Raw genomic sequence first — 16,162 nt, 5'->3', positions numbered from 1 at the left:
TCACAAGTGATGATCGCTTGCTATCAATTGGTCAGTCTTCATTAGCTTTAAGAAATGTATTTCATAAGAAGATGTGGTAATAACAGTTATTTGTAGGCATCCTCCCTATCCCCAAAATACCTATAGAGTCCAGAGGAGAGTGGGCTTACACTTAGAATATGTGATGTGGCAAAAGGGTTAATGCTTAGCTCCTGGAAGTTCCTTTGTAGGGAGAAAGAGGGTTTATCATAGCTAGGACATGCACTACATTGATACCCATACAATATCAAGTGATAGGGAGAAAGGTCTCCAAAATTATGGATGAATCGCCTGGTAGTGAATTTATGGAAGGACACGTGACAACTTCACATGGAATGGACTGCCCTGGATGGATTGCAGTCTGCCTTGTTGGGGACCCCTTCACGGATGAGATCGAAGCTATAGTAGAATATCGGAATACATTAATTTTGTCCTACAAATGGATCTTTTTGCTGTTAATGATCTCTTTTGGGTATAGCCATGTTTGGTATCCCTGAGACAAGTGGAAAGGAAGTGTCTTTGTACAATTTCAAATAGTTGTCAAGAAACATTAACCCAGTTCCCAGCTGTGTGGGTGCTGAAGGGGTGTAGCTGGTTCAATCCAAAGTTTTTCCAGACACTGCAGAGTGCTGGGTCACATTTCTAAAGCTTACAAACTTGACTTTGTACTCAAGCAACCATTTCCTTCCTGGGCTGTATTTGTGAATTGGCAGGAGAATTAATCCACTATTACAACCTACCTGGGCTTTACTTCCTTCACGCTCTGAAGACCAGCCTCTGTGAGGGCAGCAGGCATCTTTGAGAAATTGGCATAACCAGACAGGAAGAGCTGGTCCCCTCATCTCAGGTATTAAAAGGAAAGCCATTGTGAACAGCCTGTGAGAGTTACTGGACTTAGCTACTCATTAATGTCTTTTAAAAAGTACCTTTTTATGAACTGTTAGCTATAAATAATGTAAATTGGCTGTAAATGATATTGATCAGGCAACAAGTATTTATGGAGTACTTACTACGGGCCAGGCACTTCGCTAAGCATTGGGGAGACAGAGGAAAAGAAAGGAAGGAAGGAAGGAAGGAGAAAGAGGAAAAAGATAAATAAATGACTGTTCCATTCCATGGATTTCAGCCTTCAGGAATTAGGGGAAGACTGTTGCCATTAGAAAAAAAAAATTGTTAGGTCAGGAGTGATTTGGGATTATTCAAGGGATAGAAAAGTCTCCTATAAGCCCATCCTTTAGGGGACCAGTAATGATAACTTGCATAGGTGGGGTGGGGATGGTATAGCCTCCTTTCAAAGTCTAAGGCAGGAGTGGAGAAGCAGGATGGTTCTGAATCATTCACTGAGGAGAAGGACTTTACATGGTTATAGTGCTCTTTGGCACTGTCCCCTCAAATCCAAAGCCTTCATAAATAGGTGTGCATTGGGGCAGCTAGGTGGCGCAGTGGATAGAGCACCAGCCCTGGAGTCAGGAGTACCTGAGTTCAAATCCAGCCTCAGATACTTGACACTTACTAGCTGTGTGACCCTGGGCAAGTCACTTAACCCCAATTTCCTCACCAAAACAAACAAACAAACAAACCAAAAAAATAATTAGGTGTGCATGAATATGTGCATGTATGGATGGATGAAGAAAAGCTATATCCTCATGGATGCATATAAATATATGCATACATACTATATATGTAATAGATCTAATATTTCTGCCTATACATTAAAATATCACTAGTTTTCTCTCAGTCCTATCCAAATGAGTAATATCTAATAAAGAAGGCACCATGGAAGGGTGGAAAGAAGAAAAGAAGGCAATGTGCTTTTATTAAACAAGTACCATGTGCCAGACAGAGTGCTAAGCATTTTACAAACACAGGCAGTTCTATACCTGGCCATTTGGATTCCTAAAATTCACCACACTATGGAAAATCCTGCAGTAAAAATGTAAGGTTTTGGGGGTGGGAGGGGTTGAAATGAGAAGCACAATTCTCTAACTTGGTCGGAGAGGAGGAAGCCCCACCTTAGGATCTTTATTGGGTCACCACCATCAATGCTCCTGGAGCATGTGCGCATGCGCACGCGCGCGCGCGCGCGCATACACACACACACACACACACAAAGCTATGATAATTTCATGGAGGCGATGGACCATAACCATCCCTGGATCTCCTAACCCCTTTATCCCCCACCATTGAGCATCTCTGTCTACCCTTCTGCACCTTCCTCTCCTAGCCCCCACCTTGGTTCCCCTGGTTATTATAGCATAACCCCAGCAGCTCTCACCATATCCTGAATTGAGAAAGCTGAGAACTCAGTAATTTAGCTCAGATGGAGACAGACATCGAGTCTTCTTGCAGGCTTCACTCCCCACGAAGTTTCCATACAGGTCACCCCCTGATGCCACCAGTGGGGTTCAGTTTTCATGTAAATTAAATGAAGAATAAGCAAATGCAAATTTCTATGTTCGAACTGTTCTTTATTATATTAATCATGTCAGGACACATTCATATTTCCCAAACAAAGGTGACAGCTGATCTGCCTGTATCTGATCTGAGATAGCATTTGAAAGATTGCTGACTATTGGGTCAAGAGAGCAGGCTGCCAATCCTATTTTGGGCCTTCACTATGTAGATGACCCTTAGCAAGCCAATTATCCTTCCCAGGCCTTGGTTTCTCCATCTGGTAGGCAGGCAACTAATAAGTGATAATAAAGGACATACTCCAGTCTGATAGACAACGTTCACACAACTATGTTCAAACAATATCTAGACAAAATGAATTGAAGTGAATCAACAGAGAGAAGACACCGGGTGGGGTGCAGGGGGGCGGGGGATCAGGAAAGATCATCTGTAGAAGGTTAACAGTTGTTCGGTGTCCAACTCTGTGACTCAATTTGGGTTTTCTTCGCAGAGTAACTGGAGGGCTTTGTCATTTTCTTATCCAGCTCTTTTTACAGGTGTGGAAACTAAGGCAAACAGGGTTAAGTAACTTGCCCAGGGTCACAAAGCTAATAAGTGTCTGAGGCCAGATTTGAACTCAGGAAAACTCCAGGAGAGTGCTCTGCACACTATGGTGCCCTCTAGCTGCCCTTTGGTGAAGGTGGGATTTTTGTAAAATGAAACATTGGGCTAGATATTGCACAAGGTCGCTTTTGAATCTGGATCTATGTGCTTCTGTCTGCTCATGACTAAATACCTCCTGAAAGGCAGTGGAATACAGTGGGAAGAGCTTTTGATTTGGAGCCCAAGATCCTGGGTTCAAATCCTGCCTTTTCCAATTTCCTCAGTTATGAAATGAGAGGGTTACACTGGATACCTACTGGAGAAACAACAGAAAAAAAAAGAAAAACAGAAAAACCAGCAGCTGCCCTCAAAGAACTTATTTATTTAGCACTAAAGGCACATTTATTTTATATTTATATAATTTATATTCATTTATACATGTATGTGTACACATGTGCACACACATTATTTATTTATTTATTTGTTTGTTTATTTATTTATTTAGGACTAAAAGCACATTTGTAACAAAACATTGAGTGGCCTCCCGGGGCAATGACACCTTCCAACTAATTCTGAGGAGCATGGGGGAAGAAGATGATTCAGGGAATTATATTTTTTACTGATACAGTTTAGGTCTGTGAAGCGAGGGGGAGACAACAACATTTCTTAGAACTTTATCTTTCTTCCCTCTCCTTAGAGATGCCAAACATGTCCAGACTTGGTTCTTTCATGCTTATAGCAAAAACAATAATCACAACACTCAAAGCAAAGCCCTGGAGGCTAAACCAATTGCTGAACTGCTCAATTGATTTATTTTGCTTGAAAGACTGGCCCCCCAAATGCTTTCCTTATGACAGCATATTTTCCTTGGTGCTTTTGCTGGGCTGCCCTCTCCAAGCCTCTTTCACAGTAGATGGCATGCCAATGACCCAACCTGGACATAGTACCTGGTGTCTGCAACAAAATTTACTCAAGGAAAGAACAATGACCACCTGTGGTAATAGGACTAGACTGTTTTATATCAGGGTATTTCTCTAGAGACCTCTTTAATGGTGACTTCAAAATGCCCTTGCTCAATTCAATAGAGATTCATGAGAGACCACCTTCAGTGTGCAATGCACTGAGGAAGAGTAACAGAAAACTCCCTATATTCATGGAGCTTATAGATAGTTGATAGAAGGGCAAAGGGGATTAGTAATAGCTGTGACATGAGTCTTCACTTCATTTTTAGAATTATTGGTTGTACCCTCTCTTTTCAATCCATTCCTCACATCTAGAGGGTGACCAATGCCATCTTATTTTTTTTTACTGTAAAAGGTCGACCACATCAATAATAGACTAGAAGGGAAGAGACATTTGAAGTCAGCAGGTTGAATGTTTATTTTGTAGTTGAGAAAACTGAGGCCCATCAAAGTGAACTGAATTTCTAAGGTCTCACAGTAAGTATGGAGCTAAGGCAGAAAGTGAACCCAGTTCCTCTAATTCCAAATCCAGAATTCTTTGTACTCTGTCACACTGCCTGACTGGATCATAAAGTCTTGCCCTCATGGAGATTATGGTCTAGCTGACAGGAATGTGAAAAGGGGACTTGGAATAGCAAAGACATTAACAAATCAGTCTTTCTATGGGTTGATTCAATGAAGGATTACTGTTTACAAACTACCACACCTGGATAATCACATTTTCTGAATGTGAAGAATGACTACCCAGATCTGATCATAGATTTACAAAGTCAGAGATGAAAGTGAGCATTAAAGTCTTCTATTCCAAATCTCTCATTTTACTATGGAAGGTATTTAGACAGATACGAAAAGAGAAAAATAATTTTGGGATGTGAAGTTAACCTGATGGATCATTGATTCTGAGTTAGAAGATCATAGATTTGAAGTTCTTCATTTCAAACATGAAGAGATGGCTGCTGAGAAGTGAAGGAATTTGCCTGAGCTCATAATGGCACTTAATGGAATAGCTAGGATTTCAACCACCATGTTTGACTCTGGATCCAGGGCTCTGTCCATGACTTCCCATTGCCTGAGCAGCCAGACTGACAAAGCCAATTGTGTAGCACATCCCCGAGTGTCTATAGAGGCAGTGCACCTACAGACATTTATCTGGAGCACACAGAAGTGTGAGAAGGAAAATGACTCTTCTTCAGAAGCCTGCATGCATGGCTGCTGGATGGGTTCTCAGTGGGAAATGCAGGCACAGGGAAATGTGACATAAAAGTGGAGAACAGTACTGCAGAGCATTGAAAGCAACGGGCTTGGTAGGCTCCAATACAGATGAATTTCTGCCTCACAGTTAAACTGCATGCCCACAGCACTGAACAAATTTATTTCCATGACAGGCTATTTCTAGCTCAATAAACTCTGGGAATGTAGATGTCTGGGAGGTGAGATATCACTGAGAGCCTTTAATAAAATCACTTTCTCTTAGTGAAATGAAGCTGTCCTAAAGCCTGATGAATTCTTATTCGAGTCAGCATGTTATAGAGGGTAGAGAGCTTGACCCCAAGTCAGGAATATCTGGGTTCAAGTCCCACCACTGACATGCACTGTCTGTGGTACCCTGGGGAAGACCCTTCACTTTGGGACCATAGGCAATTCTTGAAGTCTGTAAGGTGCAAGGGAGATGCTTTTCTTCCTCAGTGACTGGATTTTCTGCCCTGGAAGTTTCTCATATCAGTTAAAAAAGCAGATCTAATCAAGGGATCTAATCATTCAGTATAGCAACCAAGTTATAAGGGAATCAGACTTGAAAATTTCTTGATTAGGGACTTCGTTTCTGCTAGGTGATGCATTGTTTTCTTTGTCGTTAAATGTTTGTGCCTAATGCATTTCTAGTGTTTGGCCAGTCCTGTTGAGTTTTGCAGCACACTGTTGCTCATAACTACACCCCCTTTCTCCTTTCTGTTACCCCTATCCTAATTCAGACCTTTATTTCCTCCCTGTTTCTACTCTGAGTTTCTAGTTTGGCCCCTCCCCTTTCCAATACAGCCCACACACAATCTCCAAAATAATCTTCATAAAGCATAAATCGGAACTTGTTGCCTCCTCAAGGAACTTCAATGATTGATTCTCTTTGCAAATAATATAAAATATAAAAGCCACAACTGGCATTAAAGTTCTTGGGAGTCTAGCCTTTATTACACATTATTTCCTTTTCCACCATCTATATCTCAGCTGAACTCACCTACTTGATGCTCCCCAAAAGATCATTCTACTTCTAATGTCTCTGTGCCTTGCCCAGTCTATTTCTTCCATACCTGAGATTTATTATGTTCAAATTAGGGATAATATATCCGTGCTGAGAGGGATAGGGAATGGATCTGGGATCAATCTAGTATAGATTAGAGAGAACTTCCCTTTGAGGAAATTTCCACTATCAACGCACTTGGCACTTTCCATTAATGTAGAGTCTTAGAGAGTGGCCTTGAGCACTCAGAGGTGAAGTGACCTGACAAGGGTTATACAGCAAAGGGATAAGAGACAAGTCATGAACTTAGTTCTTCCTCTCTGACTTTCCTCACCAGGACCCTTCATGTGGTGAATCTATGCATTTTCATACTGCCCCCATGACAGCTATTCTCTTCCTAAAATTCCACCTTTTCCCAATTTCTATTAATGCTAGTGCCTTCCCTCCAGAGATATCTCTGATTTATTCTGTACATATTTCATATGTAGGCAATTTTCATGTCATTTACATTACTAGATGGTTAGCTCCCTGAAAGCAAGAAGTATTTTTATTTTTCCTTCCTTCCTTCCTTCCTTCCTTCCTTCCTTCCTTCCTTCCTTCCTTCCTTCCTTCCTTCCTTCCTTCCTTCCTTCCTTCCTTCCTTCCTTCCTTCTTTCTTTCCTTTTCTTTCTTTTAATACTTGGAACTTAGTAAGAACTCAATACATGCTTGTTGACTTGACTTCCAGGACTTTGAGGGTGGTTCTTTCTTCATTGTTCAGTGGTGCCCAACACTTTTTGAAACCATAGATCAACTGTCTGTGAGATTTTCATAACAAAGATACTGGGGTGGTTTGTCATTTCCTTCTCTAGTTTTATGCAGGCAGGAGTTATGTGATTTGCCCAGGGTCACTAAGTATATGAGGTCAGATTTGAACTCTGGTCTTTCTGACTTCAGCACCAGTGCTCTCTCCACTTCACGACCTAGCTTTCCCTTCTATTTGCATTATCCATTAGACTCCTTCCTGTTCACCTGACTACCTCTCACCCAATTGTTGTAATGTCTAAGTTAGCCAAGTATGTGAAAGTGCTATATTTTCATTAAAGCCTATGTCAATGGTTATCATATTTATTTAGGACATTCAGACCCTTAGGGGGCAGGGAATGTTTCTTTCTATGATTAGTTCACTACTCAGGAAATATTTCCATGGATCCACAATTGCCTTGTAGGCAGTAGCTCAGATTTTGAGAACTCCATGCAATCTTAACCTCTGTGCAATTTCCATCTCATGTTAGTCCATGAATCCTCCATTTTTTTCTTTTCATCCATTCATTCATTAATTCATTCATTCATTCATTCATTTATCTATTCATTCTTTTATTTATTTACTTAAAATTCTCCCCTCGTTACATGTAAAAACAAATTTCCACATAAATTTTTAAAACTTTGTGTTCCAAATTCTCTTCCTCCTTCCCTCCACACCCCACTCAAGAACTCAAGCAATTCAATATAAGTTATATGTGTGCAGTCATGCAAAACATTTCCACATTCATCAGGTTGCGAAAGAAAACAGACAAAAAAAAACTTTAGAAAGAGGAAATAACAAAAAAAATATATTTCAATCTGTATTCAGATACCATCAGTTCTTTCTCTGTACACGGATTGTATTTTTCATAAGTCCTTCTGATAAAATCCTGCTCATCATTTCTTACAGCACAATAGTGTTCCATGCTAATCTCATCCCACAATTTATTCAGCCATTCACCAATTGATGGGCATCACATCAATTTTGAATTCACCTTTTTTTAAAATTTCTTTTAGGATACCAACCTAGTAGTGGTATTATTAGAATCCTCCATATTTCTTGGATTCTTTTGCAATTCTTAAGAATATTCATTTCTCAGATTGTTCTAGAAGCAGGTGATGAGGAAGCCAGCATGCAGATGGCTGAGCTGTCTGTTCCTAGGCTGATTACCTCCCCATCTCACTATAGGATTGGGCTCCTTCTCTGGGGAGGTTTTTGTTCCATGGGTTCTTCAGGAAACTTCTTTAATGCAACATTTCTTCTTCAAGTCACAGGTTGCTCCATTTCCATTATAATGTGTAGCAACTCCTACCTGTCAAGGGGACACAGGTCCAAGATACTTCTGAAGGTTTCCCAACTCTCCCAATACCATCCAGATGAATATCTTGGGTAGGGGGAACAATAAAGGGATACTATGAAGTAAAAGAGGACTTCAGTCCATTGCTGCTGAACTCACAGGGCACAAGCAGGAGAAAGAGAGAAGATTGAAGCTTCCGACAGTTTGCTTTTGGCTTGGAATAAAGGACTACTCTCGAACAAAGGCTGATCCACAAGTAAAATGGGTCACTTCAAAAGTTAGTATGTTCCTCATCACTGAAAATATTCAAGCAGACGCTGTATGATTATATTTCATAAATGTTCTAGGGATTATTCTAGTTTAGACAGAGTTTGAGCATACTGGCCTCTGAATTCCATTCCAACTCTGAAACACCTTGACTTTAATATCCTCTAAGAACATTCCAAATACATTCAAATATACTTCATTTTTTTGTCAATGTGAATAGGCCAAGTTTCTTTAATCTTGATGTTTAGACTATCCTTGCCTATCTTCAGTCCTCTTAATGGATGTCTGGTGAATCCTCTCCAAATTCAGGAATTGGACTGTCCTTTCTCCTTTGCATCCAGTGTGGAATAAATCAGAGTCTTTGGAGATTCTGGGCCACCCATGTCAGTAAATGGTTAAGCTTGCTGAGCCCAAGGCCCTGTAACCTTCTGGTCCTGAGCCAGGTGAGCAAAGAGAAGAGAAAGGCAGCACCTGCTGATGGGTTTGGAACAGCCCGGGGCCATGGATAGAATGTAAACACGTTCTGAAAACCTTATTGTCTGACTCTGTGCCAGCGTCTTTTGGGTTCTTGTCATGGAAAATATTTCGTCTGAGGTCATATAGTCAGCAAAGGAGCATTTAATACCCTCCAAGATGCCAACTCGGTGCCCCCTTTTGTGTTAATTAAATGAGCAAGGGGCTAACATTTCATGAAGCCCCAAAAGCCTGTCTTTCAGTAAGCACAGCTTGCAAAGAATGGAGGAAAAATACTGTGCCTCCTCTAAGCTGTTTTCTCTTTCTTTTTTCTCTTTTCTTTCCCTCTGTCCCTTTAGCCCACTCACACACACACACACACACACACACACACACACACACACACACACACACTGTTTGCTCATTCTGACTTACAAGCACACACCCAACATGTAGAGCAGAAGTCAATGTCTGTGCTTCCTCATAAATTGTGATTTGGTGCCTTAAGCTATGTTTTTAATTTTGTTGTGGAGCTTTGAGATTTGAGATGAGTAGAAAGGAGGTGTAGTTGGCTGAGGTAATGGAGGCTCCTGTTCCCCTTCCTGGAGAACTGGGACTTTAAATCACTTTCTCTTCTACTTAGATTGTTTGGGGGAAGAGAACCCGTGAAGGCAGGAATGAAAGTAGGATGCAGAGGAAGGAAGCTTATTATGCTGTGCCATGAGAAAAAAGGGGCAGCATTCAATAGAGCATCAATAATGGAGCAGACTGTACCTTGAAAATATTTAAATAGAATTGGTTCCTAAGAGTTCTTGGGCATCAAAGATGGAAGAGACATTCAGCTCCACAGGACTTAGAGTTAGAAGGAATTTTGCCAATATTCCTTTTCAACTCCTCAACTTAGAGATGAGAAGTCAGGCCCAGAAAGAGTCCCCTTCAATCAACCAATTAATCGAACCACAAGGACTAATCAAGTGCCCACTGAGAATCTTAATCCCTTTAATCTTTATGCTTAGGTCTCCTCTTGTTCATCCATCTTTGTGGACCTGCTCTGAATTGTCTTTTAGTTGGGGATTGTACTCATCATTTTTTTGTTTCCAATGTATAATAAATCTGAGAAGCCATAAGTTTTCTGAGCCATGGTCCTTCTGGCCATGAAACAAGTGTAAAGAGGGAAGACAACACCATACGCAGCTCCGATAACATTTTATGAAAATCACTTTAGTGCTTTCTCTAAGGTCACACATGTGGCCAAGTGGGGATTTGAACTCAGAATTGGTTGTTCCTTTTGCCACCACCCCCAGATCTCATAGAGCTGTTCAAAAGTAGAATGTGCTTCCTTGAGAAATGTTGTTTTCTCATGTTCCTTCTAGCTCTCAGAAATCTATCATTCTATTACCCTGATCCCAGCACTCACAGGGACTAACAGTGGCAACCTAATCCATCTCATACCCCTAGTCCCAAAAATATTCTTCATTTAACAGATGAAACAAGTGTTCCACTATCCTTATCCGATAGGATCAGTAAGTGTCAAATTAATTTAGATCAAAGTGTAAGTTCATATTTCAAGATCTGTGGGTAAGGTGGGCTGCCAGGAACTGGGGTCAGAGTGAAGAGAGAATATCAATATCAATGGGGACTTCCTCAGATCGGTCTCCCTGGCCCTATCCTATTCCAACCCTTGACCCCCAACCTGAATGCTTCCATAGTCTCATTATCACATATCCTCATCTTGATTAGGTGTGGTTTTCCTGGATTGTCTTTCTCTATGATGCTCCTGTTTTTCCAGACCTATATAGGGGTTTGTCCCTATATTCTAGCCCAATAAGCTGACCCTGACTCTGGTTGTCCATTTTGTCATTTTCTTCATCTTTGAAAAGGAGGGGTTTGTACTAGAGAACTTCCAAGATCCTGTCTAGCATGAGAATCTAGGCTCTGGAAATGGTGTGGGTCATTGTTCTTCCTGCTTTACTGAAAATAGTTTGCTCAGCTCAACTTGCTCCAAATCTCAGTCTCCAAATAGATGTAGCCCTTTCCACCAAACCTTTACCACATGGCCATTGTAACAAGCCTTGTCTTTTGTATTTAGTACAGGAGTTAGTAGAGTATGCCAGCCCAGCCCAGTCCCAAGACCATGTTCATGAAAAACATTAATGGTCATTGTGTTGGTGCTTGGTCACACAGGAATTGATTTCCCAATGATGTCCATGACAGCTTTTGAAAGACAGAGGTAATTGAAACCACAGGTACAGAATTAAAAAGGGACCTCAGAAAGCATTTAGGATAATCCTTGAAATAAATTCTACAGGTGAGGAAACTCAGACGCAAGGAGGTTAAGTGAGTTGTTCAAACTAATATGAATAGAAGGCCTTCGATAAAGGATTTGAAACCAGGTTCAGGGACCACAAAATGGCTTTTCTTCACATCATCACACCATGGCACAGTTTAAGACTCAGGTTTAAATTTTCATATTTTTCCAGTTAGAAAACAGAAGCCACTGGAGAATTCTATCATTTGGGTAGAAAGTCTAAGAAAGACAGACAGACCATTAGTTCTACTATCTCCCTGAGGATTCATGCTTATACTTCATTTGGGGGCAACCATCAAGGGGGATAATAGGGAATGTGTTATTACTGCAGCCAGCTTGGCAAATTTTCATCCCCTTTGGATAGAAGGAAATTTACACACAGCACATAAATTGACATATGAAGCAGTAAATAATTCCATTGTGCAAGATGTTTTAATGGATTTGAGCCAAAATGCTCCATTAACCACACATCCATAGAATAATTCATTGATTTTGCATTCTGTTAAAGGGAAGGAAGAAAGAAAAAAAAGAAAGAAAGAGAGAGAGAGAGAAAGAGAGAGAGAGAGAGAGAAGGAAAGTGAAGGAAAGAAGCAAATAGAGAGGGAAAGAAAAAAACAAAAAGAGAGAAGGAAGGAAAGAAAGAAGGAAAGGGGGAAAATATAATGCAGGAGATTTTGAAATGTCTTCAACACCTGAGGAGGGAGAAAGGAGAAAGGGGACTTGAGAAGTATGCAAGATTTTTTTTAGAAATTTTTTTTTGCTTCCCCCCCCCCAAGGATTAAGTACAAAAATGATTGGGTTTCAGCTTTCAAAAATAATTGTCAAACTCTGAGAACAGGGTGGGAGCCTGTGCCAAATGCTCTCCTTCATTCTTTATTGTACAAAGTAGCCAAATTGTGTGCTGTACACATTGAAATGTGTTCTGTGTGTGTGTGTGTGTGTGTGTGAGAGAGAGAGAGAGAGAGAGAGAGAGAGAGAGAGAGAGAGAGAGAGAGAGAGAGAGAGAGAGAGAGAGAGAGAGTTTGTGTTAGCTCATGCACACATGCAGGAATTGGCTTACATTTTCAGAAACTAGAATAGCCTCCCTTACCAAAATTGACAAACTCAGGAAGTGACAGCTTTGGGATGGCATCATTACTAAGCTTAGGCTTTTCCCTCCAGAAATCCCAGGATTTGGTTTCCAAAAGAAATGAGACCTCCATGGTACTTGGTCGGGATGTCTAGAGTTTCAGGCTTTTTGTTTTAGCCCCAATTGGGTGCAAAGCCCATGAGCTTGGATTAACCTTCAGGCATCTCTGCATCTAGAGAGGGCTAAAACCGCAGACCACAGCTTCTGGCAGATGAATGCCAAGAGTAAAACCCACGGACATTCTAGTCATATTACTCAGTGCCCCCAACCTGGCCACTACTCCACCTCCCATTTATCAATGGAATCTCTCTGGCAGTGCTGAGTACACCACACCCAGTGCACCTGGACCTTTGAGATATGTACTGGAGGAAGATGGACTGTCCTATGCTGTGCAAATAAACAACAACAACAACATAAGTTGGGGGGAAGAAAGGGAAAGTAATATTTTTGCTTTGCCAACAGGATAGAATGTATTGATGTTCTATCACCCACATCTCTGCATTCGTACAAGCTGCCCTCCATACCTGGACCATATTCACTCCTTATATCCAATTTTCCAAAGCTTTTGTCTTCCTTCAGGGCTCAGGTACAACTCTTCCTCCTGATGCCTTCCCTGATTTCCTGATTTTTTACTGTTCAATCCCCTGTCTATAATTTTTCTTCTATTTTCTTCTATTCTATTCATTCAGTGTTTCTGCCCCACCCCACACTTCCCAGTAAAATGCAAGTTTCTTGGCTACAAGTGTTGTTTCATCTGTGGCTTGGTATCCCCAGTGCCAAATGAGCATGGTGCTTGCCATGTGTTAGATATTTAATGTGTACTTGTTGAATTGAAAGGAATGGAATTTTACCAGACCAGATTTATTCAAAGGAGGAATTAGAGCACGCTACCAAAACAGCTTTCATGAAGCAAGATGAATCAACAGTGATTCTGGAAGGTCACCAATGCCAACCTCATTGCCAAACCAAGTAGCCTTCCCTCCATAAATCCCCATCCTGCTGCACCTCTCTGCAGGATCTAATGTACAACGTGTTCCTCCCCTGAGTATCCAGAACTCTTCCTACCCCCTACCCACTATCTACCTACACTGTTCTGATTCTTTTCTGATTCTCTTTTTTTGCTTTGTTTCCATGTGGGGCTTGGAAATTTCCAAAGTGTAGGCATCACATCTGCATTTGGCTTTTTCTCTTCTAAGATCACATTTCTTGCTAGGATTTCAACTATCACTCAATGCAAACAATTCCTAAATCATCATTTCTAGCTCTGATTTTTCTCCCAAGCCACGTGTCTCCATTTTCCAAAAAAGCTGTTGGGATTTTCAACCTGAGAGGGTTACCATCATCTGAAACTACAAATTTGTGCAAAACCAATGCTCTAGTACCATATACCTTACTCTTCCTTATTCGTATTCTTATTTAGGATAATGGCCATTTCATACTCCTGAGCATTTGGATTCTACAGTTTTCATTCCTTGATTCTTTCTTCTCTGTTTTCCAATTTGTCCAGTCACCCTGTCGTCTTATTCCTTTGCAATGTCTTTGATATGTAGATGAAATGGGACAACCACAGCATAGAGAGCTGATGTCACTTAAAAACGTTGGCGCAGATGGCTTTTATGTCTGGGTCTCATCTGTGGGAAATGGGGAATGCCAAAATTGAAAAGACCAGGCCAATGGCATCCATTAAGAATAGAAATGGATTTTGAACTGCATCTGGGGCAGAAAAAAAGACAAAGTACTTTGCATATAGTAGCTGCAGTGAATACAAGAATATATTTCCTTTTAGAAAATATGGAAAATGTTGCCGACCACAAATTTCTCTTTTTAGCCCCCATCATCTCCCACCAAAAGTGTCAGTGATTTATCTGGCATCACATAATCAAAATGTGTTACAGGTAAGACTTGTATCCAAGTCTCCCTTGTATCAGGGCAGGCTCTTGATCGATTATACTCCAAATACTTGTTGAATGTAATGGAAGTGAATGCCCTTTTCATGGAACAGACCCTAAATATCAATATGGAAGTAGTCCTAAGACTGGCTGGATCATAAACTTTGTAAACTATTGGATCATAGAGTTTTCTGTGGCATCAGTATCTCAGAGTTGGAAGGGATCTTCAAAGCCAATATGGACTGGATTCTACTTTCCAATATTCTTGAGAAGTGATTGGTCATCCAATCACAACTTGAATCATTGTATCAATAGATGTAGACCTGAAAGGGAATTTGGAGATCATTGATCCCTCATTTTATAGAATGAGGAAACTAAGGAGACTGAGTACCTAAGATGTGATTGGCCCAAAGTCAGAATAGCTGTGTGACTCTGGGCAAAGCACTGAATTTCCCTGGGCATCATCAGTTGCCTCATGTATAAAAGGATCATAGTAATACTTGGACTACCTTTTTCAAAAGGGTTGACATAGAGGAAGCACTTTGTAAATATTGATTCCTGGTGGCAATCTTAGGCTTAGCTTTCTTTCATACTATTTCCCCTTCACCTGAGATTACAGGTATGTATCACAATCCCAAGCTCAGGGACTTTCCTTAAGTTTACTTTAGGAATATTCTATTTCTGAGATTTTAGACAGTTGAATCCACAGGAGTTTGCTCTTGATGTCAATTGTGCTTTCAACAAAAGTGTTACTAGACAGGAGGGGTTTTTGTTTGGTTGGTTTTTTTTTTTTTTTTTTGGTTTGTTGGCTTGTTTTTGGTGGAAGGGGGAAGGGTTGGCAGTCATGGATAGATTACTGACCTCGAAGTCAGGAGTCTGAGTTTGAATCCTGCTTTTGATATTTCCTATCTATGTAACCTTGGATGAGTAATTTAATCTCTTTCAGTCCAGTTTCCTTATCTGTAAAATGGGGGTAGGAAAAGCATTCACCTCACAGGTTTGTTGTGAAGACCAAATGAGACTGTATCTCTAAAGTGCTTTACACACCTTAAATTATTTTGTAAATATGAGTTATTCATATAATTGTTAGTATTTGTATTTATAACTGGAGGAATTTATCCCTAGCCAAGGGCATCTAAGTTAAAGAAACCACTTTGAATTGTCTTTCTTTTATTGTATTCTTATAAATCTGATGCTGAACCACTTGTTTTTCAGGAGGCAGGGTGAAGGCATCCGGATCTCTTGGGGGAAGAGTGAGGAGCAGTCCCTCTTGTCTCGATGGAACCCTTGGTCGACAGAAGTTCCTTATGCAACTTTTACAGAGCACCCCGTGAAGAACAGCAGTGAAAAGTTCAGTGAGATTTGCAGTGTAAGTATGGTTTTGGAAAGCGTCCCTCAGAAGCCACAAACCTCCAAAGATATAGATGTTAGAAACAGAGATGTTGAAGGATTACACCCACCTAATTTAACTTTATTTGGGCCGTTTGACCATAGAGATACTCTTTCCTCGAGGTAGGTCTCAGTTTCCTCATTGGTAGAATGAGGAGCTGAACTGGACCATGAGTACTTAACCTGATGTATGTGTATATACATACATATACAAATGTGCATATACATACATGCATATGCAAATATATGTACATTTATATATGTATACATATATGTATATTACATATGTATATAGACATAGACATAGACATAGACATAGACATAGATATAGATATAGATATAGATATAGATATAGATATAGATATAGATATAGATATAGATATAGATATAGATATAGATATAGATATAGATATAGATATAGATATAGATATAGATATAG

At 40.4% G+C, this 16,162-nt stretch overlaps 1 protein-coding gene across 1 annotated transcript in view; it reads left to right on the top strand.

Moving 5' to 3' along the window:
* Positions 1-16,162, top strand: part of TPRG1 (tumor protein p63 regulated 1) — a 136,841-nt gene that overhangs the window by 110,950 nt on the left and 9,729 nt on the right. Inside the window, exon 4 of the mRNA XM_043998919.1 lies at positions 15,550-15,703. Within this exon, the coding sequence (XP_043854854.1) occupies positions 15,550-15,703 (154 nt within the window). The remainder of the gene's footprint in view (positions 1-15,549; positions 15,704-16,162) is intronic.

The sequence above is a fragment of the Dromiciops gliroides genome, chromosome 3, assembly GCF_019393635.1.
Source record: "Dromiciops gliroides isolate mDroGli1 chromosome 3, mDroGli1.pri, whole genome shotgun sequence".
Classification (NCBI taxonomy): Eukaryota; Metazoa; Chordata; class Mammalia; order Microbiotheria; family Microbiotheriidae; genus Dromiciops; species Dromiciops gliroides.
The sequence above is the reverse complement of the archived record's forward strand: the minus strand, read 5'-3'. Positions and strand labels throughout refer to the sequence as shown.